General features: G+C 30.0%; 5 protein-coding genes across 23 annotated transcripts; 1 reads left to right on the top strand and 4 right to left on the bottom strand.

Annotated features, from left to right (window-relative positions):
- Positions 1 to 958: 958 nt before the first annotated feature.
- Positions 959 to 5,109, bottom strand: Arl4 (ADP ribosylation factor-like 4). 17 transcript variants are annotated; one of them, XM_035080857.1, is made up of 6 exons: positions 4,791 to 5,109; positions 4,446 to 4,702; positions 2,667 to 3,217; positions 2,297 to 2,590; positions 1,663 to 1,878; positions 959 to 1,587 (listed from the first exon to the last, which is right to left on the bottom strand). In XM_035080857.1, the coding sequence occupies exons 4-6, from the start codon at positions 2,508 to 2,510 to the stop codon at positions 1,391 to 1,393; spliced, it is 627 nt and encodes a 208-aa protein (XP_034936748.1). In that variant the 5' UTR covers positions 2,511 to 2,590; positions 2,667 to 3,217; positions 4,446 to 4,702; positions 4,791 to 5,109; the 3' UTR covers positions 959 to 1,390. The 17 variants fall into 17 exon arrangements, with proteins under 17 accessions (XP_034936748.1, XP_034936743.1, XP_034936737.1 ...); XM_035080852.1 differs by having other exon boundaries at positions 2,849 to 2,965; positions 3,032 to 3,217; positions 4,446 to 5,109; XM_035080846.1 differs by having other exon boundaries at positions 2,667 to 2,965; positions 3,032 to 3,217; positions 4,446 to 5,109.
- Positions 5,110 to 5,455: 346 nt separating this feature from the next.
- LOC118065524 (methanethiol oxidase) lies at positions 5,456 to 9,328 on the bottom strand. Of its 2 annotated transcripts, none has more exons than XM_035080866.1 (8): positions 7,552 to 8,591; positions 7,322 to 7,473; positions 7,065 to 7,244; positions 6,661 to 6,964; positions 6,341 to 6,601; positions 5,922 to 6,255; positions 5,692 to 5,814; positions 5,456 to 5,622 (listed from the first exon to the last, which is right to left on the bottom strand). In XM_035080866.1, the coding sequence occupies exons 1-8, from the start codon at positions 7,568 to 7,570 to the stop codon at positions 5,568 to 5,570; spliced, it is 1,428 nt and encodes a 475-aa protein (XP_034936757.1). In that variant the 5' UTR covers positions 7,571 to 8,591; the 3' UTR covers positions 5,456 to 5,567. The 2 variants fall into 2 exon arrangements, with proteins under 2 accessions (XP_034936757.1, XP_034936758.1); XM_035080867.1 differs by lacking the exon at positions 5,456 to 5,622 and adding an exon at positions 9,207 to 9,328 and having other exon boundaries at positions 5,688 to 5,814; positions 7,552 to 9,108.
- On the bottom strand, positions 9,147 to 13,021 carry LOC118065523 (sodium-independent sulfate anion transporter-like). Its single transcript, XM_035080865.1, has 8 exons — positions 12,871 to 13,021; positions 11,554 to 12,098; positions 11,275 to 11,470; positions 10,981 to 11,201; positions 10,337 to 10,901; positions 10,029 to 10,255; positions 9,600 to 9,936; positions 9,147 to 9,510 (listed from the first exon to the last, which is right to left on the bottom strand). Exons 2-8 carry the CDS (start codon positions 11,758 to 11,760, stop codon positions 9,356 to 9,358), a joined length of 1,908 nt encoding a protein of 635 aa, XP_034936756.1. The 5' UTR covers positions 11,761 to 12,098; positions 12,871 to 13,021; the 3' UTR covers positions 9,147 to 9,355.
- Grip163 (gamma-tubulin complex component 6) lies at positions 12,663 to 18,151 on the top strand. 2 transcript variants are annotated; one of them, XM_035080863.1, is made up of 8 exons: positions 12,664 to 12,882; positions 12,959 to 13,186; positions 13,290 to 13,498; positions 13,571 to 13,785; positions 13,862 to 14,078; positions 14,150 to 17,082; positions 17,154 to 17,363; positions 17,584 to 18,151. In XM_035080863.1, exons 3-8 carry the CDS (start codon positions 13,312 to 13,314, stop codon positions 18,037 to 18,039), a joined length of 4,218 nt encoding a protein of 1,405 aa, XP_034936754.1. In that variant the 5' UTR covers positions 12,664 to 12,882; positions 12,959 to 13,186; positions 13,290 to 13,311; the 3' UTR covers positions 18,040 to 18,151. The 2 variants fall into 2 exon arrangements, with proteins under 2 accessions (XP_034936755.1, XP_034936754.1); XM_035080864.1 differs by lacking the exon at positions 12,959 to 13,186 and having other exon boundaries at positions 12,663 to 12,882.
- Positions 18,114 to 25,111, bottom strand: obe (obelus). Its single transcript, XM_035080862.1, has 5 exons — positions 24,891 to 25,111; positions 24,708 to 24,799; positions 19,981 to 24,614; positions 18,333 to 19,782; positions 18,114 to 18,254 (listed from the first exon to the last, which is right to left on the bottom strand). The coding sequence occupies exons 1-5, from the start codon at positions 25,019 to 25,021 to the stop codon at positions 18,169 to 18,171; spliced, it is 6,393 nt and encodes a 2,130-aa protein (XP_034936753.1). The 5' UTR covers positions 25,022 to 25,111; the 3' UTR covers positions 18,114 to 18,168.
- Positions 25,112 to 25,119: the final 8 nt, after the last annotated feature.

Genomic DNA, 25,119 nt, shown 5'->3' on the forward strand with positions numbered 1-25,119 from the left:
TTCACGTTATTAATAGTGATTGTGTAAATTCATGTATATTATTGATCGATTATACTTCCTTGTTTGTCAAAGCAATACCAAATATACACATTTTAATTATACATATTCACGCAAATACCTAAAAGACAATGATAATGCCTATGTACACCTTAATATTACCACATTCATTCTATTTATAGCACAGACTCAAAACAAGTGTCAAGTCGACTAGTTATAGCCACTCAATAATTTTAAAGAGTGACATCCTGTTAAATTATATCATAATGATTATCTTAAAAGCTAACTAATTTTTAATATAACAAACAATGAGCAACTGAAACAAGATTATTACGAATATAGTGAACGCAAAATCAACGATTTCGTCACAAGTAATGTAACAATTAAAAGATAAATTCTGTTCTACTTTGAGACTTTGACAATCAATTGCCAGCAATGATGTCGATTAACTGTGATAAGTTTCACAAAACAATAACTTTGGGAAGCTCGACAAAATATTGAACTTTTAATTACAAAATATTAATCAATCGTTAGGTCAAGTTGCAGGATTGTAAATTTTCATAGAGGCACAAGTAAGATGATAAGTTAATTTCAAATTGAGAGACAGTTTCTCTTATTCTTTCTTTCTTTCTTCTCTTTCTATTTTTTCTTCGTTTGTTCTACATATATCTATAATAATGTTGATTAAAAAAGACAGTATCGTAATGACAGTAAGTCATTACTAACTATTGTCGATTTAATCATCGTTATAACATTATGCATATTTATTTCAAAATTTTTTATGAAAACCGATGAAAAACGCGAGTTTTTTTCTAAAAATTTTACTTTAGATTTTTTTTCTGATATATAAGATTTTTCGTTATACCCAAAAGTATTAGAAAATTTTATTAAAAAATATTAAAGTTTGTTAGAGAATAAATCTAAAGTAAAATTTTAAAGTAAAACTTATTATCCTTTATTCTTAAACTAACAACTGCTTTCTTTACTGTAAAATCTTGTTACAAGAAATACTTTTGTATGTTTGTTTTTTTTTGGTCACGTACACACTGTTATTCAAACATGTAATCAAGATGAAATCTTGTTTTTAACGAAATGTTATCATATTTTACATGTCGAAGATATTGTTGAAAATATCTGGATCAATTTGAAGAAATGTATCATCGCGATGATTGTACATTTATTCTACTCGAAGACTAATGATACTTGACTGGTCAGTTCGTTACTAAATATGGGCATGGTCGATTCATCAAAATCTCTATGCTCTTGCTGCCATCCAAACCAGTTATACAACTTGAAAAGTTATTGGATGTTTTTGCGGCCAAATATCACAATGATCATTAGTGATTTGAGGACAGTATCAGAAGACACAGGTACAGTCCTCTGAAGCCCGGGCCTACCTCGCCCGCTTACGATTTAACTTGGCAAGTTTACGTCGTTTTTGGATAAGTTGATAAAGGGTATCAAGTCCTTCATGTAGACCTTCACCAGTAATAGCACAAGCAGGTTGAACTCTTATACATGCACATCCAGGAGATCCTATAAGTTCAAGTACTCCAAGATGCTTTTCTAATTCACTTACTTCTTTTGCTCCTGAAATCAATTTGATATTTATTTTATCAATCAGAAATATAAAAAAATTTATAAGTGTTAGCATAGTTTATTCACCAGGTAAATCTTGTTTATTTGCTAGAATAAGTATAGGTACTCCAGCATTATCGGGACTTCTCGCTGTTCTAGTTAATTCCATTTTTGCTTCTTCCAGTCGTTCTGTGTCACAAGAGTCTACTACAAATATAATTCCGTCTGTACACCTTGTATAAGATTTCCATAATGGTCTGAGTTTTTCTTGACCACCAACATCCCAAACAAGAAAAGTTACACCTGAATAATCATTCAAATATTATACGATTCACCTGTCATTAATAATACAACTTATATTAAATTCTAATTCAAAATTATCACAAAAAAAATATCATGAGATAATTTAACATCAATTGACTAAATTTTTTTAAGGAAAACATGTTGGAAAACGCTTTCTATCTTTTCTAACATGGAAACCAATCAATAAATTACTAGAATAACATAGAAAAGTATTTACATAAATTAAACCTCTTTCATAAAAAACAATAAATAAGCTTTTAGTATATGTATCAATATAGATATTAATTAATGATTTTATAAATAAAACTTTATCGACAATGATAAATATAAATGTTATGAATAGTTTCATTCTTTTCTATAGATAACCGTTGTTAATAGAGACAAAATATGATTCAACTCCTATTATTCATTTATTTACCTTTAGCTTTGCCGATAGCACCACGAATTCTTTCACAATTAAATCCTATTGTGGGAACTGTATTGAGATACTGATCAAATTTGAGTCGATATAAAGCCGTAGTTTTTCCAGCACTATCTAGCCCCAGCATAGCAACATGAAGCGGCGTACCAGAAGGTAATGCCTCGAGAAGACCACCACCACCCGTTCCTGTTCTACCCATGCCAGCACCCATTCCTTCCGTCTATCTATTCTCTGCTTCCAAGCACATTTAGATTCGTCTCTTTAGCTTCGTCTTCACTGCATCTAATTTATCTAAAAATCACAAACAAAAACATCGATATATAAACATATTTATCAATTGTAATCATACAGATTTCATTAAATTTACATTGAAAGCAAAGAAAAGAGAAATCTGCGTAAAATAACTGGAGGCATTAAAGATGAAGTAACAAATCACGCTTGATACTGGTATGAATCGTAGTCTTATAGCACTATAGTATAAAAGTATTATTATGACCTACAGTGCCAGATTTCTCTCTCTCTTTTTCTCTCTTCTTCTGATTTATTTACAAGATGTATTTTTGTTACGTCTTGGAACTTCAATCATCCAACATTTACCCACTTTTCACAACCTCGTTCCCGAGTAGTTCCATTGTCAGGATCCAGCATCAGAATGTATCCTGTCATCTATAAGATTATGGAAAAGGTAGAAGAACATTAATATTTTACTTACCTTTCAGACGTCTATCGTACCGATAAGAAAGTAGGTTTGGCATATTATATTGATGTCTTGAAATGAGAAGATGATGAGTGAATTGGGTACATTTTATTTTTTACCTCGATCCACCAATCTAGTACAGGTATTGATACTAATGATAATAGTGATGATGTTGGGCATTTTTTTTAATTAATACTCTCTATTTTGGAGTTACCCATTATCTGAAATGAGATTAGAACGGCATAGGTACTTGGAACCGTTATTCAGCCAGTCTGGTAATGTATTATCGCTCGCTGCAAGTGAGTTAACTCGTAAGTGGGGTTTTATTCGTATGGAACTCACGATCGATGTAATGGAAGAATAAAAACATACAGCGGAAACTAAGAAGGCATAACGGCATCTTTTGGTGAAAAACACAAGGGTATTATTGTTTTCTTTTCCTTTCTTATACTCTCTCCTTGGTTACAGCATGAACTTTTGCTCCTGATCACGGCTTCTATCGACTAACAAGACGACGCGTGCGCGAAATTGTTCAACTGAATTCAACAACCGAAGAGTTCACGCGGAGGAAGTCGTTCTTGAAACACTTAAGAGAGCGGGGGCGTCTCTTTAAGTTTATTTCACTTTGTTCATCTGCTTCTAGTCCCTCCAAGTCTTTCTATTCGTATCGTTAGACCTAACCTTTTCATTCTCCGATCTCAGAACGAATGGCAATTCTATTTTTACTCTCTAACCTCGGGTTTTCTTGTGTTGTAACAAAATGAACCTGGAAAATTTATGAAGCCAAGTACATCCTCTTTTATCTATCGTTCACAGTTTTCTACCTGAAGAATTTTTTGTAGTTTTACTTTAAACGTTTTTTCTTGCATCATAAATCACATGTTTATTATCATTTTCCCGATTCTAATGATAAGATGCTTCATTACATTACATTGAATCATTAAATTAAATTAATTTTTTTTATGATATGACATTTTAATAAACTTTCTGAACATTATTGAATGTTTCTAAACTATGTATAGAAATGATGATTCTCTTCAGAATGTTTTGGATACAATCGAGTATTTACGTTGAAAATAAAATGAAACAAGAGCCAACGATGATGATTCAACGTGATAACCGAGAATAGTTCAACGAATATGTGGTTGACAAATAATATAAAAAAGAGAAAAGAGGGGAAAAATATATACTATAATGGAGAAGGGATGCACCGTCGATGCCAGTATGAGATGTCGCGTGAAGTACAAGTAAAGCGAGGCTTTCTTCATTCACAGGTAGCAACCTGCCTTTCTCTCTTTCTCGAAATGTTTGTTTCATTGTTGATAAAAAATTTCTAGTAGAAAATTTCCAACTTCAAGAATGCATTGTTTCTTTATAAACTGAGTAAAAATGAATTGAAACTAGGACTAAATGAGAATAGAATGAGACATATTAAATAAATATAAATACCCATTGGTTGCAATTGATCTTGGCAGACGAATATTTTTCTTCTTGTTATATAATTTAACTTATAAATTCTCTATTAGGTTTAGTTATCTATTTAATTAGCATTCACAAGCTTTTTGTGTCAATGAAATAATTAAATTTTCATTTAATTACTTACAATTGGTACATTGGAGTTGACTTGTAAGCAAATACTGATTGAACTTAAAACGAGTTTATCACGATGAAAATACACTATTATTATTCCTTATCGTGGTCCGTCACTAGATTATTTACAGTGAAATTTTTTAATTTTATTATGTGTATAAAAAACCCAATTTTGGGATTGTGTAATTCGTCTCATTAACCAACCATATCTAATCAATGATCCACCAACACTGCCTTTAAAGATTGGACACTGAAGCTCGTCCGAGCATAATTCCGGATTTTTTTTGTAATGTATCAATCCTAACCATACACGGTCAATACTCGTATAACATTTCCTTCTTTTAACATTGAATTATCCTCTAAAAAAAATCAAACTCGCTCCAATAATAAACATTCTGTAATCACAATATTCTCAAACCAAATTTGTAATGATTATGAGTTATATACACCATTCAAATAACACTACAGACACAAGAATTAAGACTGATTGAGACACCCGAACAACTACGGTCAGCTTTCTGCTCTCAACTTGCTTCTATTCTGATTTTAACGCAAGCATAGTTTGTTGTTTATTTCACGAGATGGCAGTATAATCAACAATGAAGAGGATGAGCTGTTTTGCTTTCGAATTTGGATGTTTTGAAACTTTTATTCCATTGATTTTATTCTAATTGTTCAAAAGTTAATGAGTCAGTTTTATATAAAAAAAACGTAACATTATAAAAATTAGGTCTTTTTTCTTATAAATTATCATAACTAGTCACACATATTCGTTCACTTTCACTTACTTCCGCCTATTGTTACGTGTAAAAGTTCAACTTTCTGATTAATAATTGACTGGATTGTGAGTAGCAGAGAACTTCATTAAGTAAAATAATTGGATATTATTTATTTTTTATATCATTAGAATTACAGTTTTATTAACATTAATATTTTGGCACTTTATTTACTTTTCGGCATTATATTGGCAGGATGTTATCTTTATTGATGATCTTCTGCAAGCCATATGTCGGATGTGCAATCTCCTCCTGGATATCTACAACAACATTTATTCAATTATGTAAAATTCATGAGAATAAGGCATATCTATCATAATAGCACTTACCTCATTTCATGTGCTAATAATATATCATTTTTATCTGCTCCAAAATCAATAAGAAAGTTTGGATCTAACTTCATTCCACCATTTTCAACATCCACATCAAGTTTGACCATCGTCGAACCATGTCTTCAAATTTTTCAATGAAAATTAATGATTAAAAATAATGGAGTTAAGAGTAATGATTTATTAATATTTATCAATTGGTGTAAGTTAATTGTGCTAAAAACACTTACTTAACATGCTCAGGATAAAATTGTCGATCCCAAGGTTTAAAAATAGATGTCGTAACATAAAGTCTTCGACCATCAAGACTTAATTGAAGCATTTGAGGAGCACCATATAGTTTTCGTCCTTTCACAAAAACAGGCTCAGGTTGGGCGGGTAACTCCTTGTCTTCAATTACACGAATACTAGAGTCTGAAAGTATCAAACCTCCAAGAAATACTTGACCAACTAAGCGAGGATTTTTAGTATCCGTTATATCGTACTGTCGTACATCTCCGTGCAACCAATTGTTAAAATATAAATACTTATCATCTAAACTGATTAAAATGTCAGTAATCATACCTATAAAAAAAGTAACATTTAGAGAAAATGAAAAAATAGTTTCTAAAAAATTTTATATCAATAAGTAAATTATTTTTATCTAAACTTGACATATGTGGAGCAATCCATCCTTCAACTTTTTTCGGAGTTACATCAATAACTTTTTCAGCAGCCCAATCATTATTTTCAGTTTTAAAAAATCTAAATATATTTGAAGAAACAGCGCATCCAACAAAACCTTCACTTGCTGTAGGTTCATGAAGAAATCTAACTTCTAAAGGTGCAATACCATCACTACCAAGATTTATAATTTGTTCTAGAGTTTGGTTTTTCCAAGAAAAAAAATTAAGACTTCTTCCATAAATATCTAAAAATAAGTTTCTATTTAATTAAAGTTTTTATTGAATTTAATGTTTTTTATTTTACCGGGATTTAAACTTTGATTTGGAGCGTATCCCTTTTTAAAAATTCGCGGAACACCCCATTCTGTTGAGACAAGAACGTCATGATACGGTTGGTACCAGAAGTCATAACCGAATTTAGCTTTTTTCTTGCCTACAGTCCAAGAATCTTTAATTTCTAAAGATTTACTATCAATGGTTAAAAAGTCACCAAGTCCATCACCATCAGGTGTTCCCATAGTCGATATTATAATTTCACCCTTTGGAGAACAGTGGGCTGTATGAGGAGTAGCCAAGCCGAATTTATGCATTTTTTCAGGCTCTAAAATCTATTATATGTATTAAAGATTATTCTTTTATACCAACAATGATAGATTCTTTTGCTAAAGTAGATTTGTCAGTTATTTTCAACATTAATTACTTTCTTACCTTTTTGATGATTGGTGATTTTTCATTACTCACATCAATAAAATAAACTCTATCTGACATAAGACATGGTAAAACTAACGTATTCCTCTTTATATCACTATTATGACAACTACTACAAATATTCCATCCTGCATGATGAAGTTCATCATTAGCATATGGCATTTTCAACTTGTGTATAATCTGAATGACAAATTGGAATTTTTAATGATGATTTAATTAAAAACTTCAATACATAGCTTTGTAATTTCATAAAATACCTGGCAAAAAGTAGAGCTAACAGGATCTACATCAACTGTTGCTAAAACATCTGGTTTGTTATCATCAGTGTTGATACAAACAACGTAGATAATTTTTTCTCGAGGTCCTTCTAACATAGCTATCTTTGGACTTTTATAGCCTGGTCTACAAGCTTATATACAGACATTTGATTAATTATAAATTTTAATCAAAATATTTATTTAATAAGAATAAATAATACACTAAATACCTTGGACACTCGTTGCCATTTTAAAGACGTGTATAATTGGCAGCTGCTGTTGATTGACTAAAAGTCAAATGACCAATGAATATATATGAAACACTCTTGAGATAAGATGCTACATAGGCCATCAACAATGATTCTTGAATGTATAAGATAATATAAGGAAACTGAAAGTATACTTATTTATCTTATGATGCAAATTTCAAATTTTCCTGTCAGCATTGATTCAAAACAGTTTTGATATCACGTATTATTGCTTGAGAAATTGGTCCCATTTTAAACAATATGGTAAATTTTCAAGTGGCACACATTATTCTAACGCTACTATGATATGATTATAGTGCTGTTAGTTTGTAAATTTTATAACTTTTAATTAGTGTTAGTGCATATTTAAATCGTAAATTTGTTGCAATTATTCATTTATTTATGAAGATTAATATTCATGGATCATTCATCTATCAGTTTAAGTAGTATACTCTATACAAATTACTCTTCATTCAGTATTTATCATTATCCAATTCCAGCATAATATTTTAATTATGAAAATACTTTCACATTTAATTATGGTCCGATTGATTGTCAGAACGATGAAATAATAATTTAAATATCCAATCTAATGATTATTAGAAACGAGTAATTGCGTAGATACGGTTGAAGTTATATTTAAAGAAATTTTTGGCTCTTTTAGTTTTATTCGTTGAGTTTTAAAATTTTTGTAGGTAAAATAATTGAGCATTTGTTCACGATGCATTTGCACCAGTTTTTTGAATCGTTCTTTAGCAACTTCAGTCTTGTTATTAATCATATCCAATCGTGCATCTAATTTGTCAATATTTCGGCTAACGTTCATTACCATTTGAAGAAGAAGTTCGTTTTTTTTAGCTTTTCCAATGAAATTAGCAAGTAAAATAATGCTAGCGATAAATATCACACCAATTATTAAACTTTTTTGTATTACTATTTGGGTCACTTTAAACGACATTAGCTTCGTAATCGACATATTGACATTTTATTTAATTTATATTTGTTTATTATTAATAAAGTCTTATGAGATTTAACACACTGATTTGAAATTTATTACATTACGATAGCAATTAATAATAATCTTAACACTCAACAATTTTTTTCAGGTAATTTAAATTTTGTATTAAGAATATCTCGAAATTCTAACAATTTTTAATTTCAAAGTAATTCTCGATAGCGATGTGTCACAAGTTTTCCACATGTTATTTTTAAAAAAAAACAACAATAATACATTGGAAGACAAGGTATGATATGTGGTAGGTCAACTATAAGCCTTTTTGATTGCACATTGATTTAAGAGAGTTGTAAAAATTTTTTATCAAATCATTAATGATAACACTAACGATTAACTTGTTGATCAAGAAACTTGACCAAGTCATATCACATCTAAAAAAAAACTGCCCCACGTGTCGATCCATGGGCGGAGCCTGGAAATCTACCGAATACCATCAGATGCTTCTGTTTTACATACTTTTTGTTCAAATCAATAAACTGTGGTAGCTGAATCTCTTGCGCTATCTCTCGGGATAATCGGGATTCCTAGATGTTTTAATAAGATATATAATAATTTTAACACATAATAGATTCTTCTATTACCATGAATTATCTCACGATAAATATTAATAAAAATTATTTACCAATTGGTATTGGCAGATCTACAAATTTTGTATAATTATCACCGAATACTGATCAGGTATTTTTTTTACGTCATGGTCACATTTTTATATAAACAATCACTAAAGTGTCTTAAAGTAAAAATACAATATTGTTTGTGACAAATTTCATTTCAACTGGCAGTTGCAGGTAACAGAGCTGTTCGAACTTCGTTGAGCTCATGGTAATTTGTATGGATTGTCCGATGAGTTAATTCTATATTGGTGTTGTTCAAAGCTTCATTTGAATGATCCCTTTTCAATGTTGAAAGATTACGAGTTGATTTATCTTGAAATAAAATAATATTATACAAATATGTATATCTATATACCTATGTTAATTAAAGCCTACATATAATAAACTATTTTTTTACTTACCACGGCTTCGATAAAGTAAATACGACAATTCCTCTTGAGTGGAAACATATTGAAAGTCTTCTCCGCAAGCACCGCGTAGGACGGCAACTACGTCGGATCGAGGATTAAAAAAATAAAGACCTTGTTTCCGTGTATTAAACTCTCCAATCAATGCAGCGATTCCTTTTGCAGCAGTAAAGTCGGCACCCAGGACATATCTACAGTCTACAACAACTGGTAATTGGCTAGAACCTTCTCTAATACCAGCATGATCTACAAATTGCTTTATAAAATCCACTGCTGGAAAATAAAGACTGTTCCCAGGAATAACTTGAAGATAATCAGCTCCAGATTCAGTCTGTAAAAAATTTGATTACTATGTATAATCATCTGCTAGAAGTTTTGAATATAATTAAAATTAATTTTCTATTTACTTTTTCATTAACTTACCACGCATTTTTCAATATGTATATTTGGACGGGCTGATGGATAGAGTAAAAACATAAGATTTATACCAACGCCAACTAATATGCCGTATTCTACACCAATTACAAGGCACAAGAAAAATGTCGCGAACATGGGTATGAGATCCTTTTTGCTAGACTTCCACATTAATTTTACAACTTCATACTCTATCATATAAATAACTGCAGAAATAATGACTGCCGCCAATGATGCTAAAAAAAATTAATTATTAATTTTATGTAAACATAAAAAAAATGTTATTATTTAAGAGAAGGTTTTGTAAAAATACATACCCTTAGGAATAAAGTAGAAATATGGCGTGAGAAGACTGAGAGCTAATATAATAAGAAGGCCAGTATAGAGACCAGCCATTGGTGTCTTCACACCACTCGCATGATTTACAGCAGATCTACTAAAGGATCCAGTTACTGGCATTGAACGAGCACATGATCCTAAGACGTTACAAAGACCTAAAGTTAGAAGTTCTTGGGTCGCATCAACACTTGCTCCATTGGCAAATGCTTTGGCTATGGCTACATTGCCGAGAACACCAATAATTGGAACAAGAAAAATAGCTGGACCAAGTTCTACACACATATCTATAAAATTCAAGTCACGATCGTTCATGCGAGTTGAAAATGGAGGTAAACTAAATGACGGTAAACCCGGCTTTACCCGTCCAGTAAGAATAAACGGCGCTTCAGATTCAGGTGAGTTCATTTGGTAAGCAATAGTTGAGCAAACAATAACAACGATTGCATTTCGGGCAGTGGAGACTAGCCAAATTATTTTGGTTAATATCTTTCGTTCTCTTGATAATTTTTCTGATTTCGAACACCATTTAATATCTTTCATTTTCTGAAATTCAATAAAGAAGTTATATTCCCCCTCATATTAATCATATTTATTACTGTCATAGTTTTTTATTTAATCTTACCCGTAAAAGGAGAAGAAAAAAAATGCATAGAAAACTCATTCCAGCATCCCACGGATTAGTGTCCCCAATATTTCTAACGACTTGATTAATAGTGTCAATAAATCCAGAAGATGTGATTTTTAATCCTAGTATTCCTTTAAGCTGAGAAGCAACAATAATCACTGATGTGGCAGACGTAAAGCCAACAGTAACAGGAATTGATATAAAATCAATAAGAACATCTGCAATTGAAATAATTACAGTTAATTATGATGATATTGATAATTACATTGATAAACAAACTTTCTTTTTTACCTAGATGTAAACATGCCATCACTAATTGAAGACATCCAGCGAGAAATGCAAGGAGTACAGCAAAATCTGCGCTCTTTCCTTGAACGTACTCATGGGTCATAATTGCCATTAGAGCAGTAGGTCCAATTGTAATATCTTTACATGAACCAAATATTACATAAACTATTGCTCCCATAAATGCTGAGTATAAACCATACTGCGAAAAATGATTACTTAATTAGATATAGTTTCTTTTGAAAAAAATCAACTATTTATAAAATCTTCTTAGTTGTTATTTACCTGAGGTTCGAGTCCTGCAAGAATTGCATAAGCTAATCCTTGTGGCATAACTGTTAATCCAACCGTTATTCCTGCAATAGCATCACTCAATGCTTTTTCCGAATTATATTGTGGTAACCAAGATAATATAGGAATTCTTCTCAAAAAAAAGTTTTTGAACTTTTCAGGACTCATCTTTCGTTCTTCTTGCTTATGAATAACTGCCATAATGGATCGTTGAATAATTTAGTTGGTCGTTTATTGCCGTTTGAATAAATTGATGTATTTATAAAGCCAGACAAAATGATGAGCCAAGTAGTGATGAGACAGAATGGTCAATGCTTAAATATCAACATGTAGAGTACATAGACGAAAGTCTTTAGGCTATTTTAATTTATTACGCTCGCGCCATGCGACGCACTGAAAGTCATGCAAGTCTTGCATCGTTATTTAATGCACTCGATTATACTACCCAGGGTAACTCAGGCACGAAACAGTATGTAAAAAAGTGTTCTATAGCCTTCAAACTGCTTTTCACTCTCCTTCGAAATCCGGACAAGTAAAACCTGCACACAAATTTGATATATGAAAATTTGATTGACCAAATTGAAAGAAAGATGAAAATTAATTGTGCGAAACAAGATCCGGATTTAAGTGTTGTTAGCCAGGTCATTGATCCGAAAAATCTTATACATTCAACCGTGTTGACCTGAATACACTTTTTCTGTTATTTATATACATATATATATATATTTAATTGTTTAATGATTCAATTCATTGTATAAAAAATGCACGTAAAATATTGTAAGTATAAAGAACTAGTAAACCTATTTTTTTTTAAAGATAAATAACACTCTAATTCAAGTTTATTATGTGTATATCTTCAAGAGTAGGTGTTGTTCAACAACATTCAGCTACTTTTCCTTGGATTTTTTTATGTCAAACATTACTTGGAATCGAACAAACAATTAAAAAACATATGAGTCAACATTTTATGTTATTCATGAAAAATAATATAATGCACTAAAAAATTTTTTATCAGATGTTGGTTTGTATTTATAACAGACAATATAATATAAATAATTACACTCTCAACAACCGGTTATTGTCATACTAAATTAGCATACAGATGTATCCAACTAAACGTCTTACTATATGCTCGCACTGCAAGATCATTCGTAGTTGAGTTAAACGACCATTTATCAAATAGAGTTGGCTAAACTACAATGTGATTTAACACAATTTACACTACCGATGTGTAAACACACGAAATACAAGAGTAAAAGTGTGTCTCGGAGCCAAAAGAAACGTGTACAAACAACTTGCTCGTTTACCTACCATTTTCAAATTGTACGTACATTAAACAAGTAAAAATTATCTTAATATGATTATTTTCGTCAATTATATTACTCTTATAATTTAATAGAAAATTTGAAAAAAAATATGGCTGTTTATTTAAATATTATTATTTATTCACAAAAATATTCACAAATGCTCCACCCTGGAGTGGCATGCAGAAACTAACCTTAAACGTCGATTATTTCTATTGGCTGAGAATACTTCGATCATCAACTCCGTGACTGCTGCGCAGTAGAGCTTTGTTTTGTTACTATCATTCCACCATAAAAAACTGTAGACAAACATTTATTCGTCTGTAATTGAACTTTTATTTAAAATTTAGTTTTAAATATTATATAACTAATGATTCTTTTGATTTATAAAGTTAAAAATTAATAATTATATGGTTTTTATTCAAGATTAAAATTTTAACTGACAAACATGGATTTCAATCCTGAAAAAACAGGATTTTTTGATCTGATAACTCATCTGTGCAAATCATTGTTGGAAAAAAATCCTAAAATTAATAATTCGCGAAGAAACAATTCTGATAAAATGATAAATAAAATGCGTACTTTAGCATTTCAAATTTTATTAAAAAAACATCATGAAATATTAGATTTTGAGGGTATGTATTAACAATGAATGGATATTATTTATTATTTTAATGCTTTTTTTTACAATTGTTATTCTATTGCAGATAATTGTAACACTGAAGAAGTTGACCCAATAGTTGATTTATTAAAATACTCCTTCGTGTTGAAAACTACTTTTGGATGTTCATCAATATCAACAAAGTTAGAAAACTTATTAAATGGATTATTAGATAATCTAGATGAAATTCATTTTATAATGCCTGTATTATATTTTCTAAGTTGTTTAAAAAACTATCAACGTCAGGAACAAGATAGTTTGGTAAGTTTAAAGTAATATTTATGTGATATTCAATTTTATATTGATAAATGCTTTTTTAACCTTACATTTATTCTAGAATATTTTTTATTATGGTAAACATAATCCTGCTTTACCAGAAGTTATAGAAAATGAAAATGAAGTACCACAATATCAAATTTATCCTACATCAGCATTTTCGTTATCCCATAAAATAAATCAGATGACTGATATTAATAATCATGATTTTATGAGGGTTAACTTGGAGGCTTCTTTTGGTTTTACATTTCAATTTCAATTGCAAATAACAAATAATGGTAAAATACAAGTTGTTCTTTCTTTTTTATTACTAAATTAATTCAGAAATACATTTAATTCTTGATTCTAGAGTTTTCAATGGCACCATATTCATTTCAGAATATGAATGCAATAGGAGGAATAGAAAATGAATTTTATCCAAATCATATCAAATCTCTGTGGCATCGAAAAGAGATTGAATATAAAGATGTTGAGACGTATGATTCATTATCAACATCAAATGAATCAATAGAATCATTAAACAATGTTGATGATTTATCACAAGTTGATAATGTTGTTACATGGGAAACAATGGGACATCCAGAATCATCAAAACAAACTCATTTTATTCTAGAATCAAAAGATGCAATTGAACACTTACAATTTTATCAAAATTTATCCATTGATTCCATGGATATTCGTGATCAAGAGCTACAAAAAATTGATATTAGTGTTGAGGAATTGAAGCAAAATATTAAGTTAGCATTGCTTGGAATAGATTCAGGTTGTTATGTTTGGGATGATAAAAGAGGATTTATTCTAAAATCAAATGTTTCTGTGAGAGGATTAAGTAAAGAAACATTAGAAAGTATTTCATCTGAAATAACGCATTGGGCTACATGTTTTAAACTTTTATCTCGACTAGTGAAGGGTGATTCTGAAACTGATAAATCCAAAAAAGAAGGTTTAATATTTAAAGCAATGCGTAACAGCATAGATGAAATAATAGTTCACTATGTAGCAGCTATTTCACAAATATTTAACCACGATAATTTAAAAGAATTATTAAGTTTATTATTTCGTTTACGGAAATTAGGAATATTAATTTCTGAAGTAGCTAAACTTTGTCGTTGTGATAATGTACATCAAATTGTATTAACTGAAGGTACAGGAATTTTATCACATATTTATACAGAAGTTACTAAAAAGACCAAACCCAATATTGCTTTAGTTTATTATTCAGTATTAAAATCTTGCTGTGAAGCTTATTTTCAATTATTAGAAAAATGGATTTTTGAGGGATCTAGTGATGAAGCTTATGGAGAATTTATTATAAAAATACGTAGCCAATATTTACGGCATCGTGGTCATAAATTTTGGACTAAATGTTTTGGGATAAATAATCAAGCAGTACCTGGATTTTTAAAAAATCTCACGGATTTAATTTTACAATGTGGAAAAACAGTAAAGTTACTGAAAATATGTAATCCAAATAATCCGTTATGTAATTTATTTCTAATGGCACGGCCTACAATGAAAGTATGTTTAAGTGTTCAAATGTTGTCTGAACAAGAAGAAATTTGTCAATCATACATAAGGAAAGGAATGGAAATATTAGGAATGAACGTTACCATTAGTACCGCTCTTCAAGAAATGAAAGCTATAGAGAAAGCTAAGGCTGATCATGTAATTGCCATTCAATATGAAACATTACAACGAATTAAAAAAGATCGACAAAAAGCACAGTTGTTGATAGCCAAAAATAAACGTGAACTTTTAGCAGATCAAAAAAAACAGGTGCAAGATGCAATTTTACGAAAAGAAAAAGCTAAAGAGGCTGAATTATTACAAGATAAATTAATGTTGGAAAGACATTTGGCTGAAGAGGAAAAAATACGAATAGATCGAGAAGCTGAAATACAAGTTACTTTAGATTATTATAAAGAATTAGCCGCGGAAGCTAAAAAACAACGGGCTCGAGCTCTGTGGAGAACAAAAAGAATGAAAATTTTCGATGAGAGGCTCAGTATTATTACATTAACACGTCAAGATGAAATAAATATGCTATTTAAGAAAGAATTTTTCAATAATTCGGTATCTATTATTAAAAATAACGATACAAATGCTAAACCAGAAAATATCAATTTAATAAAATTTGAATCAGCTATAGACATTGCAAATAATTTAATAAAATACGAAGATCGTAATAAATTAAATAAGAATGATAATCAAAAAAGAAATAATGAAATAAAAAGCATAGACAGACCCACTCGTCCAACTCTTTTACCTGTAAATAAACAAAATACAACAATTGAATCAATATTCAATGAAATTTCTGAAAACAATCCTACATTTAAAAATACACGAACGCAAATTTGCTATAATTTAAATGCGAAGAGCATTGTTGAAGATAAAACGCAATGTACACTAACAAATACTGCTAATATTAATGATAACAACAATTTGAATATCATTATTCTTGATGAAAAATCTAATAGAAATACAATTGATAATGAAATGGATAACGCTAATGATCAAAATAATCAGAAAAATACAAACAATGCTCAAGAAGAACAAGAAGCTTTTAAATCAGAAGGTGATAATAATGAAGCGGGAAATTCTATTGATATACGACAAACTCCAAATCCAACAGGAAATGAATTAAATGACACAACACCAATGTCTTGTACTACTGATAGTTATGTACCTTCTGGAATGAGTGGTTCTGCTATATATAATTGTCTTGAAAATGGTTCTCTTGAATCGAAAAATGATTTTGAAACACCAACAACTCCTGGTGATTTTCTAAATAGTCGTAATGCAGAAAGCAGATTGTCAGGAGAAGATTATTTCCCTCGATCGAGTAGTCAATTTTTTAATATGATGAAAACAAATAATTTTAACCCACCTGCATTCGAAACATCTCTATCGAAAGCTGATGTTGCCATGATAGATAATACATCTCTTCAAGTATATTTAGAAAAATCTGTTTTAATTCCTTTGCGTGTTCAAAGTCATTTAGCTAATTCTGCAATTGTTAAATGCTTAATATATGATCATAAGATGCTTTCGCATTTACAAAGTTTGAGATGTTTTTTCTTTCTTTTAAATGGTGAATTTGCAAAAAATCTTACAGGACCATTATATGCTAAATTTTACAGTATTTCTATGCCTGATGAATTATTTAATTCATCTGCGTTAACAAATTTATTAGAAAATGCTCTACATTATTCACTCAATAGCTCTTACACTAATTCTGAGCTACTAAGTCTTACAGCTATTGATATACCAACTCGTTTAAAGGTAAATATATACTTATATTATACATAAATAAATTCTTAATAAGTAAATAAATGTATTACTGATATCCGCAGGTATTGGATCCAGAGGCTTTAAACTGTCTTTGCTTGCGCTATAAAGTAACATGGCCGTTAAATATTATATTGGATGAAGCTGTAATGCAACAATATGATAAAGTTTTTAAATTCCTATTGATGGTAGGACGTGTAATGTGGGTTCTTCAAGAAGATTTTTGTATTTTAAAAAATCAACGAGAAGCAGCTCTTTCTTATCAATATCATCGGGTAAATAGCCTTACAAATTTTTCATACATAATTTTTAATTTCTCAACAACCAACGATCTGTATAGTTGAATGATTTAACGAGCAATTGAAACACAATTCATTACATTTTTTTTATTATTTCAAATAAGAAAAAAAATTTCTTTAATTAACGATGGAGATTCAATATAACTTATTAATATTTACATTTCGATAAATTAAATAAATTAATTCTTTTTAACAGGTTCAGCTATTTCGTCATGCAATGATGCAGTTTATGACTGCATTAAGTAATTATCTTACCTGCAGTGTGTTACATTCCAGCTGGGCAGAATTTGAAAAAGATCTTGAGAATGCCATGACAATAGATCAAATTTATGCTACTCATGTGAGTTATATCAAGAAAATTTTATCAAGATGTATGTTAACAAATCGTGGTGAAAAGCTACGAATTTGTTTGCGTAATGTTTATCAAATCATACTTAAATTCCACAATTATTTGCGATCTCATGATTGGGTTTCCACATCTAAAGGATATGTTCATCCTAATTTTTCTAAATTAGAAAAAATGTATGAAGGATTTTGTACTATGAGGACATATCCAGCACAAGTTGTTGATAGATATGCTAGTAGTGGTTACCAGATGCATCTCACACGCTTTCTTGATGCTCTTAATATTAATCCACTATTTAGTTTATAAATAAATTATAAACTATTTATAAAATTATTTAAAAACAAATTTTAGAAAACTTCCATTTTTCTATGATTATAGTTATATTTATTGTATTATACAGATATAACAAAAATAAAAAATAATTTTTTTTTACATTCATCTTACATTGAGTCGGATTTCATATTGTTGATCTAAACCAATATAACAATCTGACATCAAATAAAGGAATAATCTTGTTCTCCCTAAAATATAAACTGTGATGTAATAAATTTTGTTAAATTATTAATTAACTATCTAAATAAATAAATAAATTATTTTACCTGGTAATTCTGGTACTGAAAATTGTAATTGATGTGTCTTAGAGTTCTTATGAACTATGGGTATCCTTTTTAAAGCCAAAACTTCACTATTTTTAGCATTACCAATCACTACGAACCATCCTTCATCTTTACTCTTATGGAATTTGGTAATTAATTTCGCATTTCCAATATTATTTTTTCTTCTTAAATCGATTAAAAGAGTGTATTCATGATTAGCAATCACATCAATATAATCATTCTGTTTAGATGATGAATTGATGATTTTTATTTCATTGTCATCATCTGACGATTGTAATTTCAACCTCACGTATATAATAGGAAGTGACATCACAGCATGATGGATATCTTTTATTTGATCATCAGTGAAATGTTCTGTAAAAGTACTTAATATTTGTTTCCAATTTTTCATAGAAAAGGCACAAAAAACTGGTAAAGGTTTCGGAAATTTAGAAAATAATGGCAAGTCTTCTTTATTAATATGAGGCAAAATAGTAAGAGCTGATTCATCAATCCATCTTGCTTGAATGATCATTTGCATCAATTGTATAAGCCTTAAAGTACTAGTAAGCCATCCACTTTCCGCTACAATATCAATCATTGCTTGTAATATCCTGATTGCTTGATCTAAAACAGATTTTAAATCCGTTATATAATCAGTTGAAGGCAATTGCATTCGTGAGAAATGAGCCTGAAATAGCAAAAATGCTTTTGTATTCGGTGAATCATATGTAAGCTTTTCTGCTGGATATCGACATGATTGTGATAATTCTTCATTTATCAAATCCTCGTTATGACGAACAGGAAGCTCGTCATACTCATGAGCATTACATAAAATTTTTAGGCATTCTATTAATGTGAGATTTTCTTTCAGCGAACTATGAAATACTTGTATCGTTTTATGAGAAATATAGTAAAAAGATGCAATTTTCCCCAGAGGCAAAGATTCGATGTCTTGAGTATCTTCGTAATAAATACATTGACATTCTATCAAAACTTTCAGTGTATCATCAACAAGTTGAGATAAATACTTATTAACTTCGTTCGATTCCAAGCTTTCTAATTGATAATATCTCGGATTTTTCATTAATCTTCTGAAAAAATAAGTCCAAGTGAGATAGTCGAGAAATTGCTGTTTATTTCCAATTGTGCCTGCAACTATTTCAGCATTGATATGATCAGGAAGAACATCCAATAAGCTTGATTCCACAGGAAACGGTTCGTATAAAAATTTCTTATAAAAATTTTTTTTTAAATCATGTACTAAGACCACTGCTACTCCGGAATCATCAAATTGCGGTCTTCCAGCTCTACCCATCATTTGTAAAACATCTGTGATAGGCATATCTACATAACGCTTCAGTTTACCATCATAATACTCTGTTCCTTTGATTACTACTAAATGAGCAGGAAAATTAACACCCCAAGCTAATGTTGCAGTCGTTATTAATACCTGAAACAAATTATTAATAAAAAATTGTCATTCGATAATTTTTATAATTAATTTAGGTTTAAAACTATTTTATTATAATAATAAAATTAATTAAAACTTTCGAATCAATTTCAAACGCAATTCCAATAAAAACAATTATTTCAATGGCCATGAAAAACTGCAGTTACAAAAGTATCTAGCAAACAATATTGTACCTACTTGAATTTTATTATTTACAAATAATTCTTCGACAGTTTCTCTATCTTTTTCTTGTAATCCAGCATGATGTAATCCAATACCAAAGGCCAAAGTCAGTTTTAAATTCGTATCTTTAATTCCTTCCAGAATATTATCCATTTCTTCATCAGGCATATGGAGCCATTGTTTTGGATCATTTTCAGCTGCTAAATAAGCAATTAAATCTAATGCTGTTAATCGAGTTTGTCTTCTTGAAGAAACAAAAACTAGTGAAGGACTGAGTGGAGCATGTTGCCTAATAGCTTGAAAAGTTGGTCGATTCATTGTAGCCATTCGTGGACAATAATGTTTTCCTGGAAAACCATTTATATGAACCTCTAAGGGAACCGGTCTTACAGACGGTCTAAAATTATAAAGACCCATTTTTTTGATTCCTAGCCAATTAGCAAGATCGACAGCATTAGCTAAAGCAGTTGATAATCCAATAATTCTTAAAGTTCTTTGCGTATGAGATGCTATGAAATTAGTTCGAGAAACAATAACTTCTAAAACAGGCCCTCGATCCTCTCCTAAAAGATGAATCTCATCGATAATAATAAGGATCACTTGTTTAACATAATTTCTCGTCTGCCAGCTACGACTTATTCCATCCCACTTTTCTGGTGTTGTAACAATTAAATCAGCATTAGCTATTTGTTTAATGTCTGGAGTAACATCACCTGTCAATTCAACTACTCGTTTGTTCAGTCTTTCATCAATTCTAACTTTCCAATCACGTATTCTTTCTCTAACTAAAGCCTTGAGAGGTGCAATATATACAACTTTTCGATTTGGATAATTTTTAAAAACCCTCAGAATTGCTAACTCTGCTGCTATAGTTTTTCCCGAGCCTGTCGGTGCTCCCAATAAAACATTACAATCAGTATAATAGAGACAATGAAATATTTGAGTTTGTATAGGATTGAAATGTGTAAATTTATACAAACTTTCAAATTGTTTATCTTTTAATGCTGTCACAGGAAGTGGTTGTAGTTCCAGTAAATCTGTATGTGGAGGATATATTTCTGGTAAAACTAAATCATGAAGAGCTATTGGTAGAACGTATTCACATCCAAGCCATCGATCACTAATGGCCTTAATCAAATACTGTGGTGGATGAGGTTCTTGTAATGGAATTGTCATAATTATTTCTTGTTCTTCTTTATTACACACCATTTTTTTGGATAAAAGAAAATACTCATGATGATAAATAAAATTATTATCCGTGTCTTCAATCCAAATCCAAAAAGGATCAAAAGTTCTTCCATGAACATGATCATTCCACTTGTAGTCAGGTAATATTCTTAATCGTATTCTCAAAACTGTTCTCGTAATCGGTTGAATACTCGCATCTAAATTTATTTTAGAAAATTCATCACAACACTTTTTCACCAAAGCAGCAGACTTTTGATTACGAATTATATCACCAACTTCACGAACACTTAAATCTTTAATCCTATCAATAGTCAAACGTCTTTCGTCGATTTTTTCTATTATATCGTGACCAAGACAAAAAAATTGTCTTAATGGTGTAACATTATCCCATTGTTGTGATTCCAACATTTTAGTGATATTTAATAATCGTGTAGCCATGATTGCATTATTTTTTCTTAACATTGTTTCAAACAGAGCTCTACTAATTCGAACAGCATTTTGAATAATGTATGCTTGATCAGAAATTAATGAAAAGGATGTTACTTTCCCTCTAGAAAGATATGTTTGAATTAAAATATTCACTTTTCCGTGAATATTTTCAGTTCCTCCATACGCTATTAATTGACAATTATCTTTGTTTAATTGATCAAGCTCATCCATTTCGTCATCTCGAACTTTTAACTGTTCAAATTCTTGTGATCGTGAGATCATTGCAAGAATTTCTGACTCGGTCATGATTGGTTTACTTAATTCGTTAAATATTTCAATCGTATCATACTTTAAATAATAATGACTAGCAATTCGTCCCAAATCAGTTGAACTAAGTTCACCAATTCTGGCATTATATCGAATCATTCTTGCTTTATCGAGTGACTTGGCTGCTGTATCAATCAATTCTTTCCGTTTTGCATCTAAATTTGGATCATCTAAAACTGTTTGGTATAAAATTCCATATGCCATAGGATTAAGTCTCATTCTAACATATAAATAAGTATAACTTAACCACTCTACAGCTTCTTCGACATTTGATATAGTACCAAGAGCTATTTCAGCATTTAAATTATCAGCCAAGTATGTTATAAAGTTACTTTCAATTGGAAACTGGTTAGTTAAAAGAGACAAGTAGTGTGATAATTTATTATGTGATGTTATAATAATTGCTTGACCTGAAGTATCAAATTGTGGTCTACCAGCACGTCCAAAAATTTGTAATACATCTAAAATTCCTAGATCAATAAATGATCCGTGTTTAGAATCATAAATTTCTGTTCCTCTAATAATGACAGCATGTGCTGGTAAATTTACTCCCCAAGCTAATGTTGACGTGCACACCAAAACCTTTATTGCTCCTTGAGAAAATGCTTTTTCTACCATATTCCTATCTGATCTTAACATTCCAGCATGATGTATTGAAAATCCATGAGAAAAAAGTTCTCCTAAAAACTTGTTTCGTGAATTCGTAAAAGCTTTTTGAGTTAACTTAACGAAATCACCTTCGGGTTTAAACATTTTTATCATTTCATTTTGAAGTGCAAATTCTTTTAGTTTAGTTGCTGTTCGAATAGTTGCATTACGTGCATGAACAAATACCATAACTTGATGACCTTTTTTTACCATGTCAACAACTTTATTGTAACAGACAAGATCCATATCATTTATTTGTTGCATTGGTTTGATGGCTTTAACTCCAATAAATGTTTGAGAAAGTGGTACAGGACGAAAGCGATGATCAAAATAAAACAAACCCTTGTAAGGATTGACACGTAAAAATCTTGCAACATCTACGTAATTTGGTAATGTTGCTGATAATCCAACAATTCTTATCATACTTTGTGATGACTCTACTTGTCGAAGAGTACGTGCTACTAGAGCTTCAACTACAGGACCACGATCTCCATGAAGTAAATGAACTTCATCAATAATTAAAAGCTTTACAATACTTGTAAGTGCAATATCTCCAGTACCTTTTCGTGTTACTACATCCCATTTTTCTGGCGTTGTAACTATCATTTGAGTTTGTTGAAGTTCACTTTTGGTCAGTTGCATATCTCCTGTGAGCTCTCGTACTAAAACACCCAGTCTTGAAAGTTTTTTACTGAAATTAGCAGTCATTTCAGCAGCTAAAGCTTTCATTGGAGCAATATAAATTATTTTAAAGTCATTTCTTTGTAATACTCCATTATCAATATGTAATTTAAGTTGGTGAACTACTGTTAGTAGAGCAATATTTGTTTTTCCAGCACCTGTTGGTGCACAAATTAATAAATTTTCATTGCTATTATATGCAATATTAAAGACAATACTTTGTATCCTATTTAAAGCTTCAACTCCATTGAATGCCATTTGTCCTATTTCATCTAGAGATGATATTTTTATTGGAGTATATTGTATTTCATCACTATCAATAGCCAATACAGGTATTTCAACTTCTTCGCATAAAGTAGAGTCTTTTCTAATGACATTTTCTGGTAATAACAATTTTTGTCCTGATACAAATCCTGGAGTGGTTTTTGTTTTAGCTTGTGAATCAAAAACAAAAGGGTATTGTTCTCTTGAAGTGTTTAAACGAAGAAATGTTTTTTTGGGACATGACAAAACTGGAGCTTGTGAAGCCAATATTGCTTGATGTCTTATATTACGCAAATTCATTGTATTAATTTCATCATCAGAAGTATCATCAATGTCTAATTTATTCGTCACTTTTAAAATCTTTTTCTCTTCTTTTCGTACTTGTTTCAATAACTGTTTTTCTTTTTCTGATTGCACTATTACTTGACATCCATATAATGGTCGTTCTTCAATTCTATGATTCATTGTTTTTGATAGTTTTTGGCACGTAATAAGTGAAGCTACTTTTTCACGATTTTTTAATATATGTTCAATAAAATTTATATGATTACAGCCAAAAATATCGAATAATTCGGCTTGGAGGTTTTCAGAATTATTTTTTAAACTATTCTCTATGATATTTAAAAAATCTTCGAATAACATTTGATCACTATATTTTTTATAACATTCTCGTAATTCAGACAAAATTTTTTTTTTATCAAAATCTTCTTGTTTAGGTTCTTTTTTAGTTTTTTGATAAATCATCGAAAAGTTAATAGAGTCTTGATTCTTTTCTAATTCTATAATATTGTGAAATGTCAATTTATCAGTCCAAGTGGAAGTTGGTTTAAATGAGTAGCCTGATGAAAAAATATCAAACTCTTCATTTTGAATATCAGATGATTCAGAATTGAGGTTACTAATCAATTCTATCTCTTCTGGCTTTAACATAGATTGGATTTTTTCGATTAATTCAGCTATTTTTCGATTAGCTTTATCATCTTGTGTACCTAATAGTTCTTTAATTATTTGAATATTTTTATTTGTCATAATGGCTTTTTCATGAATAAGACGTTGTAAAATTTGTAGTGACAATTGGTCAATAACAAGAGATGATTGTGAACATATTTCATCTGTAAAAACAAATATAATATAGAAGTATGTATAAAATTGTTTTAAATACTCTGAGTTCTTATCTAATTAAAAAAAAAATAATAATTACGTACTGTACTGTTCAGATACCAGCTGATGTAGATTTAACAATAAGGATTGAATACTTGGACTAAAATGATGGCATATTGTCACCCAATTTGATTTTCTGTAAATAAATATAATTAATATACTTGTAAAATAAAATAATATTTCAAATAAAATATTTAAAACAACATGATTGTTTAAAAATTTATTACATTTCTCCAGAAGCAACTTCTAATCTTTTCTTTTGTAGTTCATTTATTGGAATTAAATTTGTTTTTTTCTTTGGCTCTAAATTAGAAAATATACTAATAGCACGACAGTATTGTGGTCTTTCAGTCATCATTTTTTATTTTCATATTATTTAAATCAAAATAAAATCAATTAAATATTGTATGTTTTTTCGACACACCGTTCCAATGTGATGAATAGAATCAACCTGAA

Source organism: Chelonus insularis, unplaced genomic scaffold, assembly GCF_013357705.1.
Source record: "Chelonus insularis isolate UGA/USDA-ARS -01 unplaced genomic scaffold, ASM1335770v1 contig_316_pilon, whole genome shotgun sequence".
Taxonomy (NCBI): domain Eukaryota; kingdom Metazoa; phylum Arthropoda; class Insecta; order Hymenoptera; family Braconidae; genus Chelonus; species Chelonus insularis.

Bases quoted from the DNA above. Each gene is read 5' to 3' on its own strand.
- Arl4 (XM_035080860.1), bottom strand. From the start codon at position 2,510: ATGGGTGCTGGCATGGGTAGAACAGGAACGGGTGGTGGTGGTCTTCTC. The intron at 1,879-2,296 runs GTAAATAAATGA...ATGATTATTCAG, and splicing joins TGCTATCGGCAAAGCTAAAG to GTGTAACTTTTCTTGTTTGG. The intron at 1,588-1,662 runs GTGAATAAACTA...AATTGATTTCAG, and splicing joins AAATAAACAAGATTTACCTG to GAGCAAAAGAAGTAAGTGAA.
- LOC118065524 (XM_035080866.1), bottom strand. The intron at 7,245-7,321 runs GTATTTTATGAA...TTTGTCATTCAG, and splicing joins TTAGCTCTACTTTTTGCCAG to ATTATACACAAGTTGAAAAT. The intron at 6,256-6,340 runs GTTTAGATAAAA...CTTTTTTTATAG, and splicing joins GATTGCTCCACATATGTCAA to GTATGATTACTGACATTTTA.
- Grip163 (XM_035080864.1), top strand. From the start codon at position 13,312: ATGGATTTCAATCCTGAAAAAACAGGATTTTTTGATCTGATAACTCAT. The intron at 13,499-13,570 runs GTATGTATTAAC...ATTCTATTGCAG, and splicing joins TGAAATATTAGATTTTGAGG to ATAATTGTAACACTGAAGAA. The intron at 17,083-17,153 runs GTAAATATATAC...TGATATCCGCAG, and splicing joins ATATACCAACTCGTTTAAAG to GTATTGGATCCAGAGGCTTT.
- LOC118065523 (XM_035080865.1), bottom strand. From the start codon at position 11,760: ATGGCAGTTATTCATAAGCAAGAAGAACGAAAGATGAGTCCTGAAAAG. The intron at 9,937-10,028 runs GTAAGTTAATGA...AATTTTTTACAG, and splicing joins TACATATTGAAAAATGCGTG to ACTGAATCTGGAGCTGATTA. The intron at 9,511-9,599 runs GTAAGTAAAAAA...TTTTATTTCAAG, and splicing joins TTTACTTTATCGAAGCCGTG to ATAAATCAACTCGTAATCTT.
- obe (XM_035080862.1), bottom strand. From the start codon at position 25,021: ATGATGACTGAAAGACCACAATACTGTCGTGCTATTAGTATATTTTCT. The intron at 24,615-24,707 runs GTACGTAATTAT...TTGTTTTTACAG, and splicing joins GCTGGTATCTGAACAGTACA to ATGAAATATGTTCACAATCA. The intron at 19,783-19,980 runs GTAGGTACAATA...AATTTGTTTCAG, and splicing joins TTGTAAATAATAAAATTCAA to GTATTAATAACGACTGCAAC.